Genomic DNA, 16,399 nt, shown 5'->3' with positions numbered 1-16,399 from the left:
AATAGATTAATGAGAACATTTATTAAAGCTGTCAATGAATCAAGGAGAACATTTCATATGTCCCATGACTACACAGTCTTTCAATTAATTAAAATCAAGAACTGCACTTTCATGATACAGATCATAAGGTTAATGGTACAGATTGCATGCATACATATGATCTGCGCAGGACGGATACCATTTACTAATAGCGGGGTCCATCTGGGTTCTGTCGAGGTTGACAGCAAGAATAGGACTGCATGCTGGTCTATTCTTGACGTCAAAAGTCAGAGAGACCCTGAACGTAATCCCTGTGACCATAGCTTAGAGCTCATTAGGGCTCAAAAACACAGCCATACAAGATCCATACAAGCACCCCATGACCTCCAGAACTATGACTACACACCACAGATCAATGAACCTCTAATTTTCTCTCAGGAGCAGATTATAGTCATAGGAATAGGAGTTTCAGCAAAGAAAAAAACATTGTTTGACCCAATACCTTATAGTGCTTTTCAAAGCTTGAGCTTCTGGGTAGTGAACAAGTCATGCAATGTAACGTGCTCCACCGTCTGCTGTAAATCTCTACTTTTATCATGTCGTTTTTATGTCCGGAATGCTTAATATATCTTTATAGCGGCCACAGCTCAGTTTTTTCTGACTTAGAGCTCTAAAGAGCCAACTGCTGGGAATCCCACCAATCCTGAAAATGAAGGGGCTGCAGTGGTACACTTCAATGGAGCAGTGTTGCAGTTCACTGCACAGTCGGTGGTTGGGAGCGCCCTGGTGCAGGAAAAAAACAGAGAAGGGGATGCAGTGCTAAACAGTCGGAACCACCACCGAAAATGATGGCATATTCCAGCAATATGCCATCACTTAGTGTGATAGGAATAACCTTGCTAATGAGCTGCCGATGTAACGTATGGACATACCGGGTCCTGCAGATTAAAAGTTGCTCTTTGTAGCCATACCTCCCAACTTTAAAGTTTTGCAAAAGACAACAGATGTGGCGCGCTTATTGTGGCAATTTTGTTTTCCTTTTAAGCCATGCCTCTAACCCCACCTAATCCCCGCACACCCACATCCATTTCAGCCCACACAGTATCATGCTCCTAAAGTGCCTCCCCACAGTATAATTCCCCCATAGAACCCACACACAGTAAAATGCCGCTATAGCCCCCCCCCCACAGTATAATACCCCATAGTGCCTCCCACACAGTATAATGCCAAATAGCTGCCCCCACATAGTATAATGCCCCCCCTAGATCAACCCATACAGTATAAAACCAACACAGATGCTCCCATACAGTATAATGCCCACAAAGATGCCCCATACAGTATAATGCCCACACAAATTCCCTCATAACCGCCCCATTCAGCATAATGTCCCATAGCTTACCCCATACAGTATAATTTCCCAATAGCTGCCCCCATACAGTATAATTCCCACACAGAAGCTCCCATACAGTATAATGCCCACACCGAAGCTCCCATACTTTATAATGCCCACACAGATGCCCCCATAGCTGCCCCCATAGCTGCCCCCATACAGTATAGTACCCCCTTAGCAGCCACCACAAAGTATAATGGCCCAAATGTATGCAATGCCCCTGTAGATAGTGCCACAGTGCCCACATAGATGGTGCCAGTGCCCACTGTAGATAATGCCACTGTGCCCACAAATAAAGTGCCAGTGCCCACATAGATAGTGCCACACACAGTGTCCATGTAGATAGCACAACATTGTCCTCTGTACATAGTGCCCGTGTAGATAGTGCGACACACCCCTTGAAGACAGCGTCACTCCCCCTGTAGATAGCGCTAAACCCACCTGTAGATAGCGCTATTGGGACTCCCTCTAGAAGCAGAATTCCACACCAGCGCATCGGCCATTCTGTGGCCAGGGATTTTGACATTTATGGACAGTGACGTCAGGGGCTCCTTCTAGCGGCAGAATACCCGGCTAGAGAGTGGCTGAGCGTGGCAACGCTCTGGCCAGAGATTCCGCTCTGGAAGTAGCCCCTGACGTCACTGTCCATATATGGACAGTGACGTTAGGGGCTTTAAGATACCAGAATCCCCAGTCAGATCATCGGATTTCAGATGGCTGTTTTCTGAATGACTTCTTGTTCATGGTTACATAGGTTACATGGGTTACAACAACAAATCGCCGATCGATCTATTCCTTACCTTGTAGCCTGGTCTGCACTTCTAGTGATGGGATGCAGATCTGTCATACAGCATAACAACTTTTTAACTAAAAAATCTACCACAGATATCTGTATTTGCCTGTCACGCTTGTTCGTGTCAGGCAACAATGGCTTGGTTAAAGAGAACATACACTTCCTGTTCTGCATTCCATTAGGAAGAACATTATGTTAATAGTGAAGCATCTGATCCCTACATGGTATATTATACAAGTTGTGACAGGACATCACACTTATTGCCTTACCTCTGCCAATTCGGATCGAAGCATTACTTAGATTACTCTTCATGAGCCCAGAATTTCCAGGGTCTTCGTTGATTATCCCCAAGTTTGTGTTCCATTTGGTCCAGTTAACCTCATCAACTCTGCAAGTAACAATTATGCAATGCTTAGTTTCATATATATATATTTTTTTTCAGTTTACAATGTACAGTGAAATCTTATAACTTTATTAAAGACACCTGCCCTTTCATGATCTGAGCTTCTCTGTATGGAAATTAGACAAGTGACTCCAGGGTGAAGCATAAAATGAAGTGAGCAAGTCTTCTGTGGATGAGTTTCAGTGTGAATCCACATTAGAATGTGAAAATAGAACGATCTGAGTGACTTAGAACGAGGTATGATCATCAGTGCTAGACTAGCTAGGGGCCAGTATTTTAAAAACTGCCAACCTTGTAGAGTTTTCTCGTGCAGCGTGTGTCGAGAGTGTACTGAGAATGGTGTGATCGAGCAATAAAAATCCAGCAAAAGGAGATCCTGTGGACATCACCATTTGTTGCCGAAAGCAGTCACAGGAGGATGTAAGGGATCATTCTGACGAACATGCAGAAGCAAATTGCAGCCGAATACAACTATTTATTTAAATTAATGTGTCCGAACTAACAACTCGTGGTTCATCAGCACGGATGGCCTATAATAGCAGACGACCAGGTTAAGTGCCATTGCTGTCTAACTGAAACAGAAAGGCAAGACTCCAGTTGTCAAAAGAGCGCAAAAATGTAATTGCTGCGGTTCTGAATGCCAAAGGAGGTCCAACGTACTACTAGATGTGTGTCTCTAATAAAGGTGCCATTCAGTGTAATGTGAAGCTTTCAATGTGAAAAGCCAATTTAGAAATTTCTCTTATTAAAAAAGAAAAGTTCCAGCAGTGTGTTTTGAGTTAATGTTTTATTTTGGGCTTTCTCCATAATTCTCCATATTTACACATTTACATATTTCTGCACATTTCTCTGCTTGTCTATCTCCTTCTGCTCTATATCTCCTGTCTCTCCAGACTTTTATTTCTCTCTGTGTCTTTATGAAAGCTTTGCACTCAGTTCATGTGGTACAATCAATTTTAATGTAAAATAACTCTTCATAATATAAACTTTGGCCGTTTAAACCCTCAGATGTTGCAGTCAATAGAGTCCGTGGCGTCTAAGTGATAGACCGAGGGTGGGGGCACCCTCTCTCACCCCATAAGCATTCCTTGACGTGATTGTGGGGTGCCAATGGGTAAAAATAAACAGAAACCCTTTTTTCTCCTACAAAATTCTTTATTATAGAAAAAAAATATTTAAAAAGGTACACATAGTTGGTATATCCGCAACCGCAGCAACCCGTACTATAAAATTAACTCTTTATTTATCCCACACTGTGAATGCCGTAAAAAAATAAATAAACGGCAAACAATAAGTTACAATAAGTCCTTTATACCTCAAAATGGTATTAATAAAAACTACAACTCGTCCCGCAAAAAACAAGCCCTCATAAAGCTTCGTTGACGATAAACCAAAAAAAGTTATAACTCTCAGAATGTGAAGGCACAAAAACAATTGTTTTAAAAAAAAATAAAAAAATAAAAATAAGGATTTTTATTACTCAAAAACAATGAAACATAAACAAGAACTATACAAATTTGGCATCCCCATAATCACAATGACCCTGAGAGTAAAGTACACATGTCATTTATCCTGCATGGTCAACGCCGTAAAAACAAAACTCAAAAAACAATGGAGAAATTGTTTGTTTTTTTTCAAACCCCCCCCAAAAAAATTATAAAAGCTTTTCAATACATTATATGTACCCCAAACATATACCCTTTAAAAATACAACTTGTTCTACAAAAAACATATGCCATCATAAGGCTATGTCGATGAAAAATGTACAAGTTATCAATGAAAAAGCGCGAAAAAAAATTGCTATGTCCTCAGGACCTGAAATAGCGAGGGTTAATTTGTCTTTTAAATACATGATTGCTTTCTATTGATATTCATGATCCAGTGGTTAAATGGCACCAAGAGCAATGTGACAATCCTACAAGGTATCACCTGGAACAAGTTTTTTACTTTTCATCGGCATTTAAATTGTTATAAATAAATGTGTGTAAATAGTGAGATTTTGTGTCATTATTCCTGATGGTTAAATTATACTTTAATCACAGAATAATTATATAGTAAATAGTTGAGATGTAACTAGTAATACAACATAACTATGAAACGGTACCGCAGCCGTCTCAGTCTCCTCCAACCTACACAAGAGCACCATGGGATTATACATAGTCTCTATTTGGTGACCTCGGGAAATATAGTTTAATGTCAAATTCTATGTTACCTGAAGCAACATCTGTAATCCTCCTTTCCATCAGGTGTCAGTCCCACCAGGACAGATTTTCCAGACCGGTTCTTATTTGTAAAGTAGTTCAGGAAACTTTTTTCTATATCAAGTATAGTAATTGCTCTCTGGAAAAGAAACAATTTAGTTTAAGGTCACGTAGCTCATGTTTGCTCCAACCACTTGTCTGTTTGTACTGCCTCTTCTCATTGACAGTGCCCTCCAAAGTATGAAAAAACATATATTCTTTTTAGTCATATAGTATCAAAATATTAGTACAGTTTCCTGTGAGGTTACAAATCGTGGGCAACTTCAATGTTTCCTTATGGGAAACAAAGTTGCAAGCAACCTTGTAAAAATCGCCAAGAATCTGACTTGTGAGGGAGTTCAATGTTTCCCTATTGGGAAAAAGGTTGCAAATGATCTTGTGAAAATCACACAAAAAAAAAACACCAAAAATCCAATATGATTAGCTGCAACTCTCCATATGGAGCTGTAAGGGATCTGCCAGACACAGCTTTTGTGTCGACGCCCGTGGGTAATCAGTCTGCACCTGCTCCTATGTCTGTGAGACTGACTCCATCTTCCACCACTCAGGATGGCAGGCTTAGGAGTGGGAGAGCCTATCACAGCCTGGCCAGACGGAGCTAGCTCCCGCCCTCTGTCTAATTATACCTGCCTTTCCTGTTCCTCCTTTGCCTGTGGCTCTGCTCTGCTTGTTTCCTGGCTCTGCTGCTGCTGCTTGAACTTCTGATCCTCTGCTTGTTATTGACCTTGGCTTACTGACCACTCTCCTGCTCAGCGTTTTGTACCTCGTGCACTCCTGGTTTGACTCGGCTCGTTCACTACTCTCGTTGCTCACGGTGTCTCCGTGGGCAGCTCCCCGTTTCACTGCTTCTGTGTACCCCTGTCTGTTTGTCTGTCGTGCACTTACTGAGCATAGGGACCGTCGCCCAGTTGTACCCCGTCGCCTAGGATGGGTCGTTGCAAGTAGGCAGGGACTGAGTGGCGGGTAGATTAGGGCTCAGCTATCTGTCTCCCTACCCCGTCATTACAGGAGCCAATAATAATAACAACTGTATCATCAGTATTGCAGCTGCATGCAAGAAAAACCAAGCCAAGATGTTCAACCAAGATGTTCACATGTGCATTCGTTTTTCCATTTTTCTGTTCTGTCATATGTAGAGAAAAAGAAAGAAAATTGGAAGTGCCGGATCGGTCACATGATGGACACCAACGGCGCCAACAAAACCCATTGTCTATAATGGAATTCGGCAATTTTCAGTCATTTTACTAGATAAAATAGCGCAGCATTCAGCACTATTTTACCAGCATTTTTTACGGAATCTACGGCGCAGATGTGAACACATTCTTATAGCCTGGGCTCTCAGGGAGTACCCAAATGGTCAGTTTGCCCCTGATGTCAAAGCTTACATTTTAGTAATATACAGTGTAAATACGAATATCAAAAGTTGTTGAGAAAACCAAAATAACAAAATTAATTGGAAAAAAACCCACAAATATTTCATTCAGAAAAACGTAAACTACCTGTAACTTCCAGATGCCTTTGCTCTCCTGAGCAATCTTGCTTACTGTCTCCCCCATCAGCGCTATGAGCATGTTAAGCAGGAGGATGTAGGTGAGTATGACATATGTAATGAGCAGAAAGATAAATATCGTTTTGTACTTGTAGTTCTCAGTAAACTCCAGATCTCCCATTCCGATGGCAAACTTGAAGAGTTCTTGGGATGTGTAATATAAACTATTGTATAATGCCGGATCAGCTTTACAGCAACGTTTGGCATTACAAGTGCTATTTTCATTCCTGCCGTCTCCATCTTCGATTAGGGTTACCAAGGCTGCCAGATAATATGAAGACATAACGGAATATATGTCGATAGATAGATAGATACATGATAGATAGATAGATAGATAGATAGATAGATAGATAGATAGATAGATAGATAGATAGATAGATAGATAGATAGATAGATAGATAGATAGATAGATAGATAGATACATGATAGATAGATAGATAGATAGATAGATAGATAGATAGATAGATAGATAGATAGATAGATAGATAGATAGATAGATAGATAGATAGATAGATAGATAGATAGATAGATAGATAGATATTGCGAATAATAATTGGTAACAACTATCTCTGACACCTGGAATCGGTCTGGAATTTACAATTTAGCTGGTATTATTATTATTATTATTATTATTATTAGTCAGACGTATCACTGACATTTCTTAGTAACAAAGAAACACATAATAAAGTAAATATCAATGAAAACTGTGACAACCTCCATGGGAGTTGCAATGGTGTCCATACTGATTGTAACTCCTGTAAAAGACCATTGGTGGTGAATTTCCTATTGAATTGCTACTGGGAAATGATAATTTGCAATGGGAGCTGCCCAGCTTACATTCTGGGGACCACAATCTTTAATGCAACCTCATATGGATATTGGTGGTTTGCTTTAAGTTGCTCATCCTATATAGAAACGCTAAACAATAGCATGGGCTCAGCCGGGCCTCTATCCATCTACTTGGTATCAGCCATAGCTTAGCCTCCGAATCCTTGGACAGTTTACACCTAAATTGATCAATTCATATGTTGATGCAGTGATCTTCCCTATACCCCCTATATAGATATTCTGCTATCGTGACAACGATTTGTTTCTTGCATATATGAATTAGAGCGGTTTTGACTGATGAAAGAAGATCATGTCTTAAAAGCCAGAATTGTTGGGCAAATTAAAAGTATCAAATACAGGACTTTTTTTTTTTTAAACTATGTATAGGAAAGAGCTATTTACTGCCACCTACTGGATTCCTTTGAAAACAATGTATCAACGCAAGAGAGTTTTATATGACTTCAACATGACACGTGTTTAATTTGGTATAATTTATATCACATTCTTATTATTTGTCCACAGAAAAAGGATGTATGTAGCATTTTAGATTTGTAACAATATAGACAATTGATATAGCAACAAGACCTGCTGATATATAAGAGTCACTGGAGAGATTATAAAGCATGGATAAGTCACATTGTGCCAGTGTTGAATTATTGGGGAATGCCAATTTCTATTATTAAAGTGCCAACTGTTGGCTGAAGATAATGGGGGAGATTTAGCAGTACTGGGGTGCAAAGTGTGCGCTGGCATCTCTCCTCCGTACATTGTCACCCAAATTCTTCAACAGAGCGTATGCCCTCTTGATGAATGTAGTGAAAGCTAAAAACAACGTCAAATTCTGATTCATTGTAACGGCATCAGCGCCAATAATCATCTAAAGCAATCATTTTTGTAAATTAATTTCATATGACTAAATAAGAAACTTTGTATTATTCTATCTAAATCCCTGGGATAATCTATGCCAGAATTACCAGCTGGATGAACAGATGACTTTCTAGGAACTAGAACTGAATAGTATTTCATACCTGCTGCAAAGCCAATGAGGAACAGAATATAGACAAACATGAAGCGAAGCATGTCCCGTAGAATCATCTGCAAAACAGGAAAAACTTTTATGTGTAAGATGATCTCATCTCGCCATTTTGGATGACTATGTATAGTAGAAAAAGGTTAAATCTATTAAGAGAAAGGCCAGAGACTTTGGACTAAAACACAGGGGTATATTTCATGCCAGTGTTCCTGAGATAAATGACACATGCAGTTTATTCTGCTGGGTTTGCACGGAGGGTAAACGATGTGCCCCCATTTACAGCCTATAGACTGTCTATGTATCCTTTTTATTATGGTTGCCTGTCACTTTAAGAGGGCTTCAACGTTTCATAGAGTGACTGCTCTGGTGTTTAGTGATTTATACCATGTATATATGTTGTGTTGCACTATGTAAGTGTATTTTTGTCTTACAGTTTTGCAGGAGGGGCAGGCGGCGGTGTACGGTGTAGTCACTGTGTTGGCAAATGGGACTCTTCAGGGGATTGGTGACAGGTGAGTTGTGAAAGACTGGTGGGCCTAGGAAAAGCCTGGTGCTGGCAACGGACAGAGCATGGTGCTGCTGATCGGCTGCACCCCCACGCTGAGAAAGGGGGGCAAAGGGGAGATTATATTTGGAAAAGGATTATCACCATTTGGGGGGACAGTGGGTGAACCACGTGACGTGTTAGACCTAGTTGCTGTTGGGCTGTGCATTAGAAGAGCAGGACCTGGTCACCAACGGAAGTGGGCTTGTCTCCTTGCATAGAGGCGGGGAAGGACTGGAGGCTACAGCTGTGTAGGTGGTGAGCCAGACAGTGGCGGATTATCATTAGGGCCATTAGGGCGTTTCGGGCGGTCGCCCGGGGCCCAAGGCTCCCAGGGGGCCCAAGGCTCCCAGGGGGCCCATGACCGCCCGAACCCCCGGTGCCAGGACCGCACCTGTCAGGCGAGGGGAGCTTCGCTTCTATTTAGAAGCCGTGGTCTGTGCTGCTTTAGAAGCTCCCCCTCCAGCCCCCCTTCCCTGCTCTAAACATCTCTCCTCTGCTGCTAGCTGTCGGGACATGGGGGAGGGGAGACTGTCGGCGGGCTCTGTGTCGTGCTGTGAGCAGAAGAGCTGTGGTGAAGACATAAAAGGTAAGTGCATGTGTGTTTAATGTCCATATTCATGTGTGTTTAAAGTCCATATTCATGTATGTTTAATGTCCATATTCATGTATGTTTAATGTCCATATTCATGTGTGTTTAATGTCCATAAACATGTATGTTTAATGTCCATATTCATGTATGTTTAATGTCCATATTCATGTATGTTTAAAGTCCATATTCATGTATGTTTAATGTCCATATTCATGTATGTTTAATGTCCATATTCATGTGTGTTTAATATCCATATTCATGTGTGTTTAATGTCCATATTCATGTATGTTTAATGTCCATATTCATGTGTTTACAAGGTGTACTTTGTGTATAATGTGCGTACTTTGTGTATAATGTGCGTACTTTGTGTATAATGTGCCTACTTTGTGTACTTTGTGCATAATGTGCGTACTTTGTACTGTGCGTACTTTGTGCATAATGTGTGTACTGTGCGTACTTTGTGTGTACTTTGTGCATAATGTGCCTACTTTGTGTACTTTGTGCATAATGTGCGTACTTTGTGCATAATGTGCCTACTTTGTGTACTTTGTACTGTGCGTACTTTGTGCATAATGTGTGTACTGTGCGTACTTTGTGCGTACTTTGTGCATAATGTGCCTACTTTGTGTACATTGTGCATAATGTGTGTACTTTGTGCATAATGTGCGTACTTTGTGCATAATGTGTGTACTGTGCGTACTTTGTGCGTACTTTGTGCATAATGTGCCTACTTTGTGTACTTTGTGTATAATGTGCGTACTTTGTGCATAATGTGCGTACTTTGTGTACTTTGTGCATAATGTGCGTACTTTGTGCATAATGTGCGTACTTTGTGCATAATGTGCCTACTTTGTGTACTTTGTGCATAATGTGCGTACTTTGTGCATAATGTGCGTACTTTGTGCATAATGTGTGTACTTTGTGCATAATGTGGTACTTTGTGTACTTTGTGCATAATGTGCGTACTTTGTGCATAATGTGCGTACTTTGTGTACTGTGCGTACTTTGTGCATAATGTGCCTACTTTGTGTACTTTGTGCATAATGTGCGTACTTTGTGCATAATGTGCCTACTTTGTGTACTTTGTGCATAATGTGCGTACTTTGTGCATAATGTGCGTACTTTGTGCATAATGTGCGTACTTTGTGCATAATGTGGTACTTTGTGTACTGTGCGTACTTTGTGCATAATGTGCCTACTTTGTGTACTTTGTGCATAATGTGCGTACTTTGTGCATAATGTGGTACTTTGTGCATAATGTGCCTACTTTGTGCATAATGTGCCTACTTTGTGCATAATGTGCCTACTTTGTGTACTTTGTGCATAATGTGCGTACTTTGTGCATAATGTGCGTATTTTGTGCATAATGTGCGTACTTTGTGCATAATGTGCGTACTTTGTGCATAATGTGGTACTTTGTGTACTGTGCGTACTTTGTGCATAATGTGCCTACTTTGTGTACTTTGTGCATAATGTGCGTACTTTGTGCATAATGTGCCTACTTTGTGCATAATGTGCGTACTTTGTGCATAATGTGCGTACTTTGTGCATAATGTGCGTACTTTGTGTACTGTGTGTACTTTGTGCATAATGTGCGTACTTTGTGCATAATGTGCGTACTTTGTGTACTGTGTGTACTTTGTGGATAATGTGCCTACTTTGTGTACTAGTGTTTAGGTAGTGTTAGCAATAGTTACAGCGCGGCAGGGTGGTGGTGGAGAAGGGGGGCCCAAGTTTGGGTAACAGCCCAGGGCCCATGGTCTTCTTAATCCGCCACTGGAGCCAGATATTTGAAGAACTCATGCAGGCCTATACGGAGCTTAGAAGGAAGTTGCCTGCTAGGAATCAAGTAAGTACTTAGAGGGAAGCAATACGTAGAAGATTGAGAGGCGGATATCATGGGGAGGACAGTGAGCTAGTCAGAGACCATTAGTATCTTTGGGCTGATGTAGGCACGCCATAGATGAGGGTGGCTGGCCAGTGCTCCATGCAGGCTAATGTTGCAGTGTATTGTCAGCCAAAGTGGTTAGCTCTGGGATGTCTTCTAGTGCTATAGAGATAGTCAGCCCAGGATGTAGGACTTAGTGGACTTAGTGGACTGGTGAGCGACACTGTGCTAAAACCCAGGGGAAGTCCCTGTAGGGGAGTAGGAGCATCCCTATATTAGCAAGTCAGTGAGGAAGCTATAGTGAGGACTAGTTGCCCTGTAGGCCTGAAACCTGGCCTAGTAAGTACAGTCCTGGAATAATCTGGACTGGTGGAGTAGTCAGTTGGAGGAATGGAGTAGTGGAAGCCCTTGATAGTTGGGGCCCTGGAGAGAAGGCTGCATTGATCCCGCAGAGTTTGGAAGAATAAAAGTGGACCTGAGTAAGGCCCGGAGGTCTTGGGGTGGAAGTACCTGTGTGATTGTAGAGGAACGTTGAGAAACAGTGACCCTAATATACTTAACCCTTGAGAGTCCGGGAGCAGTGGCAGGGTGACACTGAGTAGTGGCGAAAAGGCAGAAGTCTTAAGAGTCAGGGAACCGTGAGTGGGAGTCCATTCCCTTTTACACTACCCTTAAGTCACAGTGACAGTGCAATAGGGAGGGACAGGGACAGGGTCCTAGAGGAGGAGGTCAAGAAGTGTTGAAAAAAGCACCCTAAGTGCAGGGACTAAGAGGGACCAATGTCTGACAAAAGGCAGGAAAATCATGGGAGAGATGTGAGTCTGTGTGAATTAACATACTCTGGTTTTAGTCTCTGGGAGAAGAGACCTGTAAGATGAGGTATTCCTGGTTGGTTAAGTGTTAACACCTGATAACACCTTTTGTGTTGTGACCACCAAGATTGCGAGTCTCTTCTGAAAGTTATAATTATAACCATTAAAAGGAACTTGTCACTAGGTTTGGGGCCATTAAACCCCCAGCATATGTTTGGAACGCTAAACCCCAGCTGCATAATGACATCCAGGTGGTTAAGTCTCCCCAAATCTAAGATTACTGTGCCTCTTAAAGAGATACATCCGTTAAGCTTCGTGTTCCACTACAATATCAGTTGTGTTCAGTAAAAACAATGGGGGTAATTTATTAACTTTTCCACCCTAGATTTCGTAGAAAAGTCACAAATGGCACAAATGTCGCAATTTGCTGTAAAACTTTTCTAAAAAGAAAAGGGCGGGGACACCCACAGCTGGCGTAGATTTCCCTTTTTTGGCAGACGGAACAACTTGAGTAACCCAATTTACAGGTTACAGATTAAATCAAGTACTGCACTTAAAGAAGCAGTAACACAAAATATAACATTTATAAAAAGTACAGCATATAAAAAAAAGCCTCTAATATCATTCACATTCTAATAAATGTATCAGAGGTTTTAAGAACTGGAGATATGTGTGATAAAGTAGTAATCGCGAGGATAGGCATTTTCCTGGGCTTTCTGCATACTCCAAATAAGCCACACCCACTTTCTTGTTGTGTTACGGTCAGTGTGTTCCTGCTGCATCACCCCTTAGGCAGCTCTTCCAGGCTGACATATCTACAATTGCTGTCACTAGTTCAGCGTTATTAGGGCATCTTACAAGTGTAATGAATGTAAAAGTGACTATCCTGGTGAAAGGTTTCCTTAATATTATCACACATTTACCATCATTACAGTCTGACGTAAAAAGGGAAATTAAAAGTTGTATAGACCTATTGCATTGTCATTAACATTTAGCAAATCTATATAGGTAACTGTTACAGAACAAACATTAAATAGGTGACTGACCTTCTCAATCATCACAGCATAAATTCCCATTTGTTGGAAACCTCTTGTGAAGTACAGCACATTGACCCAGCTCATTGCTAAGCAGATGACCATAAATGCCACATATTCATGTCTCCCAATAAAGTACAAGAAAGTGGACATCAAGAGGAGAAGTGACTGAATAAAGCTAAGAGAAACAAAGAAGAAACAAGACAAACATCATCAGGACTTAGTAATAGGGAGGGCAAAAGGGGCAACTGCACGGGGGCTTCCAATACCTAGAAGATTCTTCCCCCAGTTTCCTCAAGCGCTTTCCAGAAAGTCCTAATACCAAAGACCTAAGAGTTTGAAAAGTTTGTACGTGGGTCTCCAACAGGATCAGATGCCGTGTCTGCTCCCCTCAGTGCAGCCTTAAATGTGGCTTTCTTCGTATACTATCAATACAAATACAAAATTCTGTACTGATCCCTTTTATAATCTAGTGAGGGGGAGCTCTGTGTTTCTGATATGAAACTTGGACCTGCCACTGGACCTGTGGCCAATATCTCTCTCCTTGTCCCACCTCTGCCGCCAGGCTTTCCTATGCTTATTTAATGGGGTTGTCCACTTTGGACAATCCCTATTGGTTAGAAGGTTTCCTTTGACAGTTTGTTGATCACAAAGTGCCCCCTCGCCCACACACCTGCTGGAACCATTAGTGATTACCTGTAATCTCTAGGGAAAACTTGCAGTAAGTGTATAGTAAAGAAGGGAAGAAGTATTAATCTGTCCATTATATTTCTCCTGTGTTTAGGATTCACTCCTAGTTTTGGCTTACAAATACTGATGCGAAAAACGAACCTAATCTGCAATGTGTGAATGAGACCTTAGTGATCAATTACCCTGCAGCGCCACCACAGGGAAAACTAAGCGTTACACAGTGCCCATTCACATCAATGATTTGTCTGTGTAATGCAGGACAGGACAGGTGTTCTGGAACGAGAGACACTCTTTGTAACCACTCTCCCCAAAAGATTAGGGTCCTGAAAAGAGGGTCTCCTATTATTAACCCAGAATTCCCTAAAAGGGTATATAAAAATTAGTGAATATTTACTATATTTAGAAGCATATTGCCCAAGATTATACACTGTATATAGTCTGGACCTTGTTTATTAAAACTAACTGAAAAACTGGCCAATCACAATGCAACTTTAATTTTGCAACTGATTGGTTGCTATTGGCAACAAGGCCAGTTTTTCTATTAAGACAGGACTCGTTTTTCACAATTTTTTATTGGCAGCTTTTTTTTGGTCTACTGCAGATATAACGGAGAAGAACTAAAAAAAATGCAAGATATTCTTCTGCTCTAGTTAGCCAAGCAGTTGGAGAGAAAGATTGTCTTCTCATGGGGTAGACTTACACTAAGGCTGGGTTCACTCACACTATTTACAGACGTAATTCGGGCGTTTTAGCCCCGAATTACGTCCGAAAATGCGGCTCATAAGCGTTGGCAAAAATCTGCCCATTCATTAAAATGGGTCTTACGATGTTCTGTGCCGACGGTCATTTTTTTCACGCGCCGCTGTCAAAAGGCGGCGCGTAAAAAAGACGCCCGAGTCAAGGAAGTGCCTGTCACTTCTTCAGACGTAAATGGAGCCGTTTTCCATTGACTCCATGGAAAAACAGCTCCAATTACGTCCGTAATGGACGCAGCGAAAAGTGCCTGCACATGCCATTATGGCTGAAATTACGGTGCTGTTTTCTCCTGAAAACAGCACCGTAATTTCAGCCGTAACGGACGCTGCCGTGTGAACATACCCTAACAGCGATAAGTCTGGACAGCATTAACCCCCTTACAGTCACATTAAAATTGGAAAAACCATTCCGAAAATGTAATTTTTTTTAATTGTAGACATGGAAATTCAGGTCTATTCAGTAAAATTGTTTACCTCCCTGCGTTTGGATGGACATAACAGCACTGGCAAAACTATTTTCCCTCTTGCTCAAGCATAGTATAGGATTATTAGTCGGAGGGTTAAATGGGTTGTCCACTTTGAAAAATACCTTTTTGATATCAACAATAAGATGGGACCCCAGTGATCAGCAGTGATTTGTTCGGGAACCCGACAGCAAGTTTGAAATCCCTTTGCAGCGCCACCACAGAGAAAATTAAGCATTACACCGTTACCATTGAAATCAAAAGGCTACCCGCAGTGCCTGCAGTGCCCCCTACCAGTGAGAGCCACAGTTCCTCCACAATGCCAAGTACAAGTCCCCAATAAAGACAGTGAAAGGGCAGTGACTGAGCAGCTGCTCACATGCCCCCACTATTAACTTAGAGTACCCTAATAGGGTATATTAAAATTGGTTTCTAAGCCTGCTAAGAATTGCTGCACCTTGCTAGAGCAACAAAGTTCCTTAGTTCCTGATCATTTGTGTAAGTGTTTATTGTTTGCAGATTTGGATTTGACCCGGACTGTTTCCTGACCTGTTTCTGTCTATTGTGTTGCATGACGTCTGCCAGTCTTAGCCTCCGATTTCTACAACCACACTTCTGTTTTTTAATTCTCGTACCTTGATTTGATTCTACCATTTACAAACCGGCAGCCATTTCTATTAGCAACTATTTTGAGGACAAAAATCTAAGCCAAATCGAAATGATAATTTTCTGGTTGTTTGCAGTTATCTGCAGCCTTCATATACATTTTTAACAGCTCCCAGTGTTCTGTAGTGGTGACAACAGGCAGCCAAAGTTTAAAACTTTTACGTTTTGTTTTTTTTCCCAATATGACATCACTTACTGATCAATAGGCCACCAAGAGGCCCAAATATTGCCCCTCTGGTGTCCACGGGATATGCCATAAATTACTAATAGATGCAGGTCCCAGCTCTGGGACCTGCATCTATATCGAGAACGGTTTCCTCAGGTGAGGGGAGTGCTGGCTGACGATTCCAGGCGGAGGCTAAGCATGATGGGTGCTGGGTATGCACACAGCTCTCTCCATTATGTTCTTTGGGAGTTACGGATACAGCCGAGCAGTGCATAGATCATAATGGAGAGAGTCGCGCGCATGCATGAGTTGTAATTAACCCTTTATTCAAAATGCTTCCTTCATAATTGACTATTCTACATACGAATTTAAATGCTACACCTACAGATGTAGCCGTCTTTATCTTGACTTTTAATGCATTAAATACAGTGTCAAGAAACTTTAACTTGACTTTTTTTAATGGCTTTTCAATGTGTTTTGTGATATCACGCTGCAGCAAGTTATCAGTCAATATAAAGATGGCTACATCCGTACATTTTGCTGCACAGTGAA

The 16,399-nt window shown here is 41.4% G+C and overlaps 1 protein-coding gene across 1 annotated transcript in view; it reads right to left on the bottom strand.

The window, feature by feature from the left end:
- Positions 1 to 16,399, bottom strand: part of TRPV1 (transient receptor potential cation channel subfamily V member 1) — a 41,682-nt gene that overhangs the window by 373 nt on the left and 24,910 nt on the right. The window contains exons 10-14 of the mRNA XM_075850876.1: positions 13,119 to 13,284; positions 8,232 to 8,298; positions 6,326 to 6,636; positions 4,778 to 4,905; positions 2,432 to 2,550 (exon numbers count right to left, since the gene is read on the bottom strand). Coding sequence (XP_075706991.1) covers positions 2,432 to 2,550; positions 4,778 to 4,905; positions 6,326 to 6,636; positions 8,232 to 8,298; positions 13,119 to 13,284 — 791 coding nt within the window. The remainder of the gene's footprint in view (positions 1 to 2,431; positions 2,551 to 4,777; positions 4,906 to 6,325; positions 6,637 to 8,231; positions 8,299 to 13,118; positions 13,285 to 16,399) is intronic.

Source organism: Rhinoderma darwinii, chromosome 2 (genome assembly GCF_050947455.1).
Source record: "Rhinoderma darwinii isolate aRhiDar2 chromosome 2, aRhiDar2.hap1, whole genome shotgun sequence".
Taxonomy (NCBI): domain Eukaryota; kingdom Metazoa; phylum Chordata; class Amphibia; order Anura; family Rhinodermatidae; genus Rhinoderma; species Rhinoderma darwinii.
Note: the sequence above shows the minus strand (reverse complement) of the source record. Positions and strands in the feature narration are given on the sequence as shown.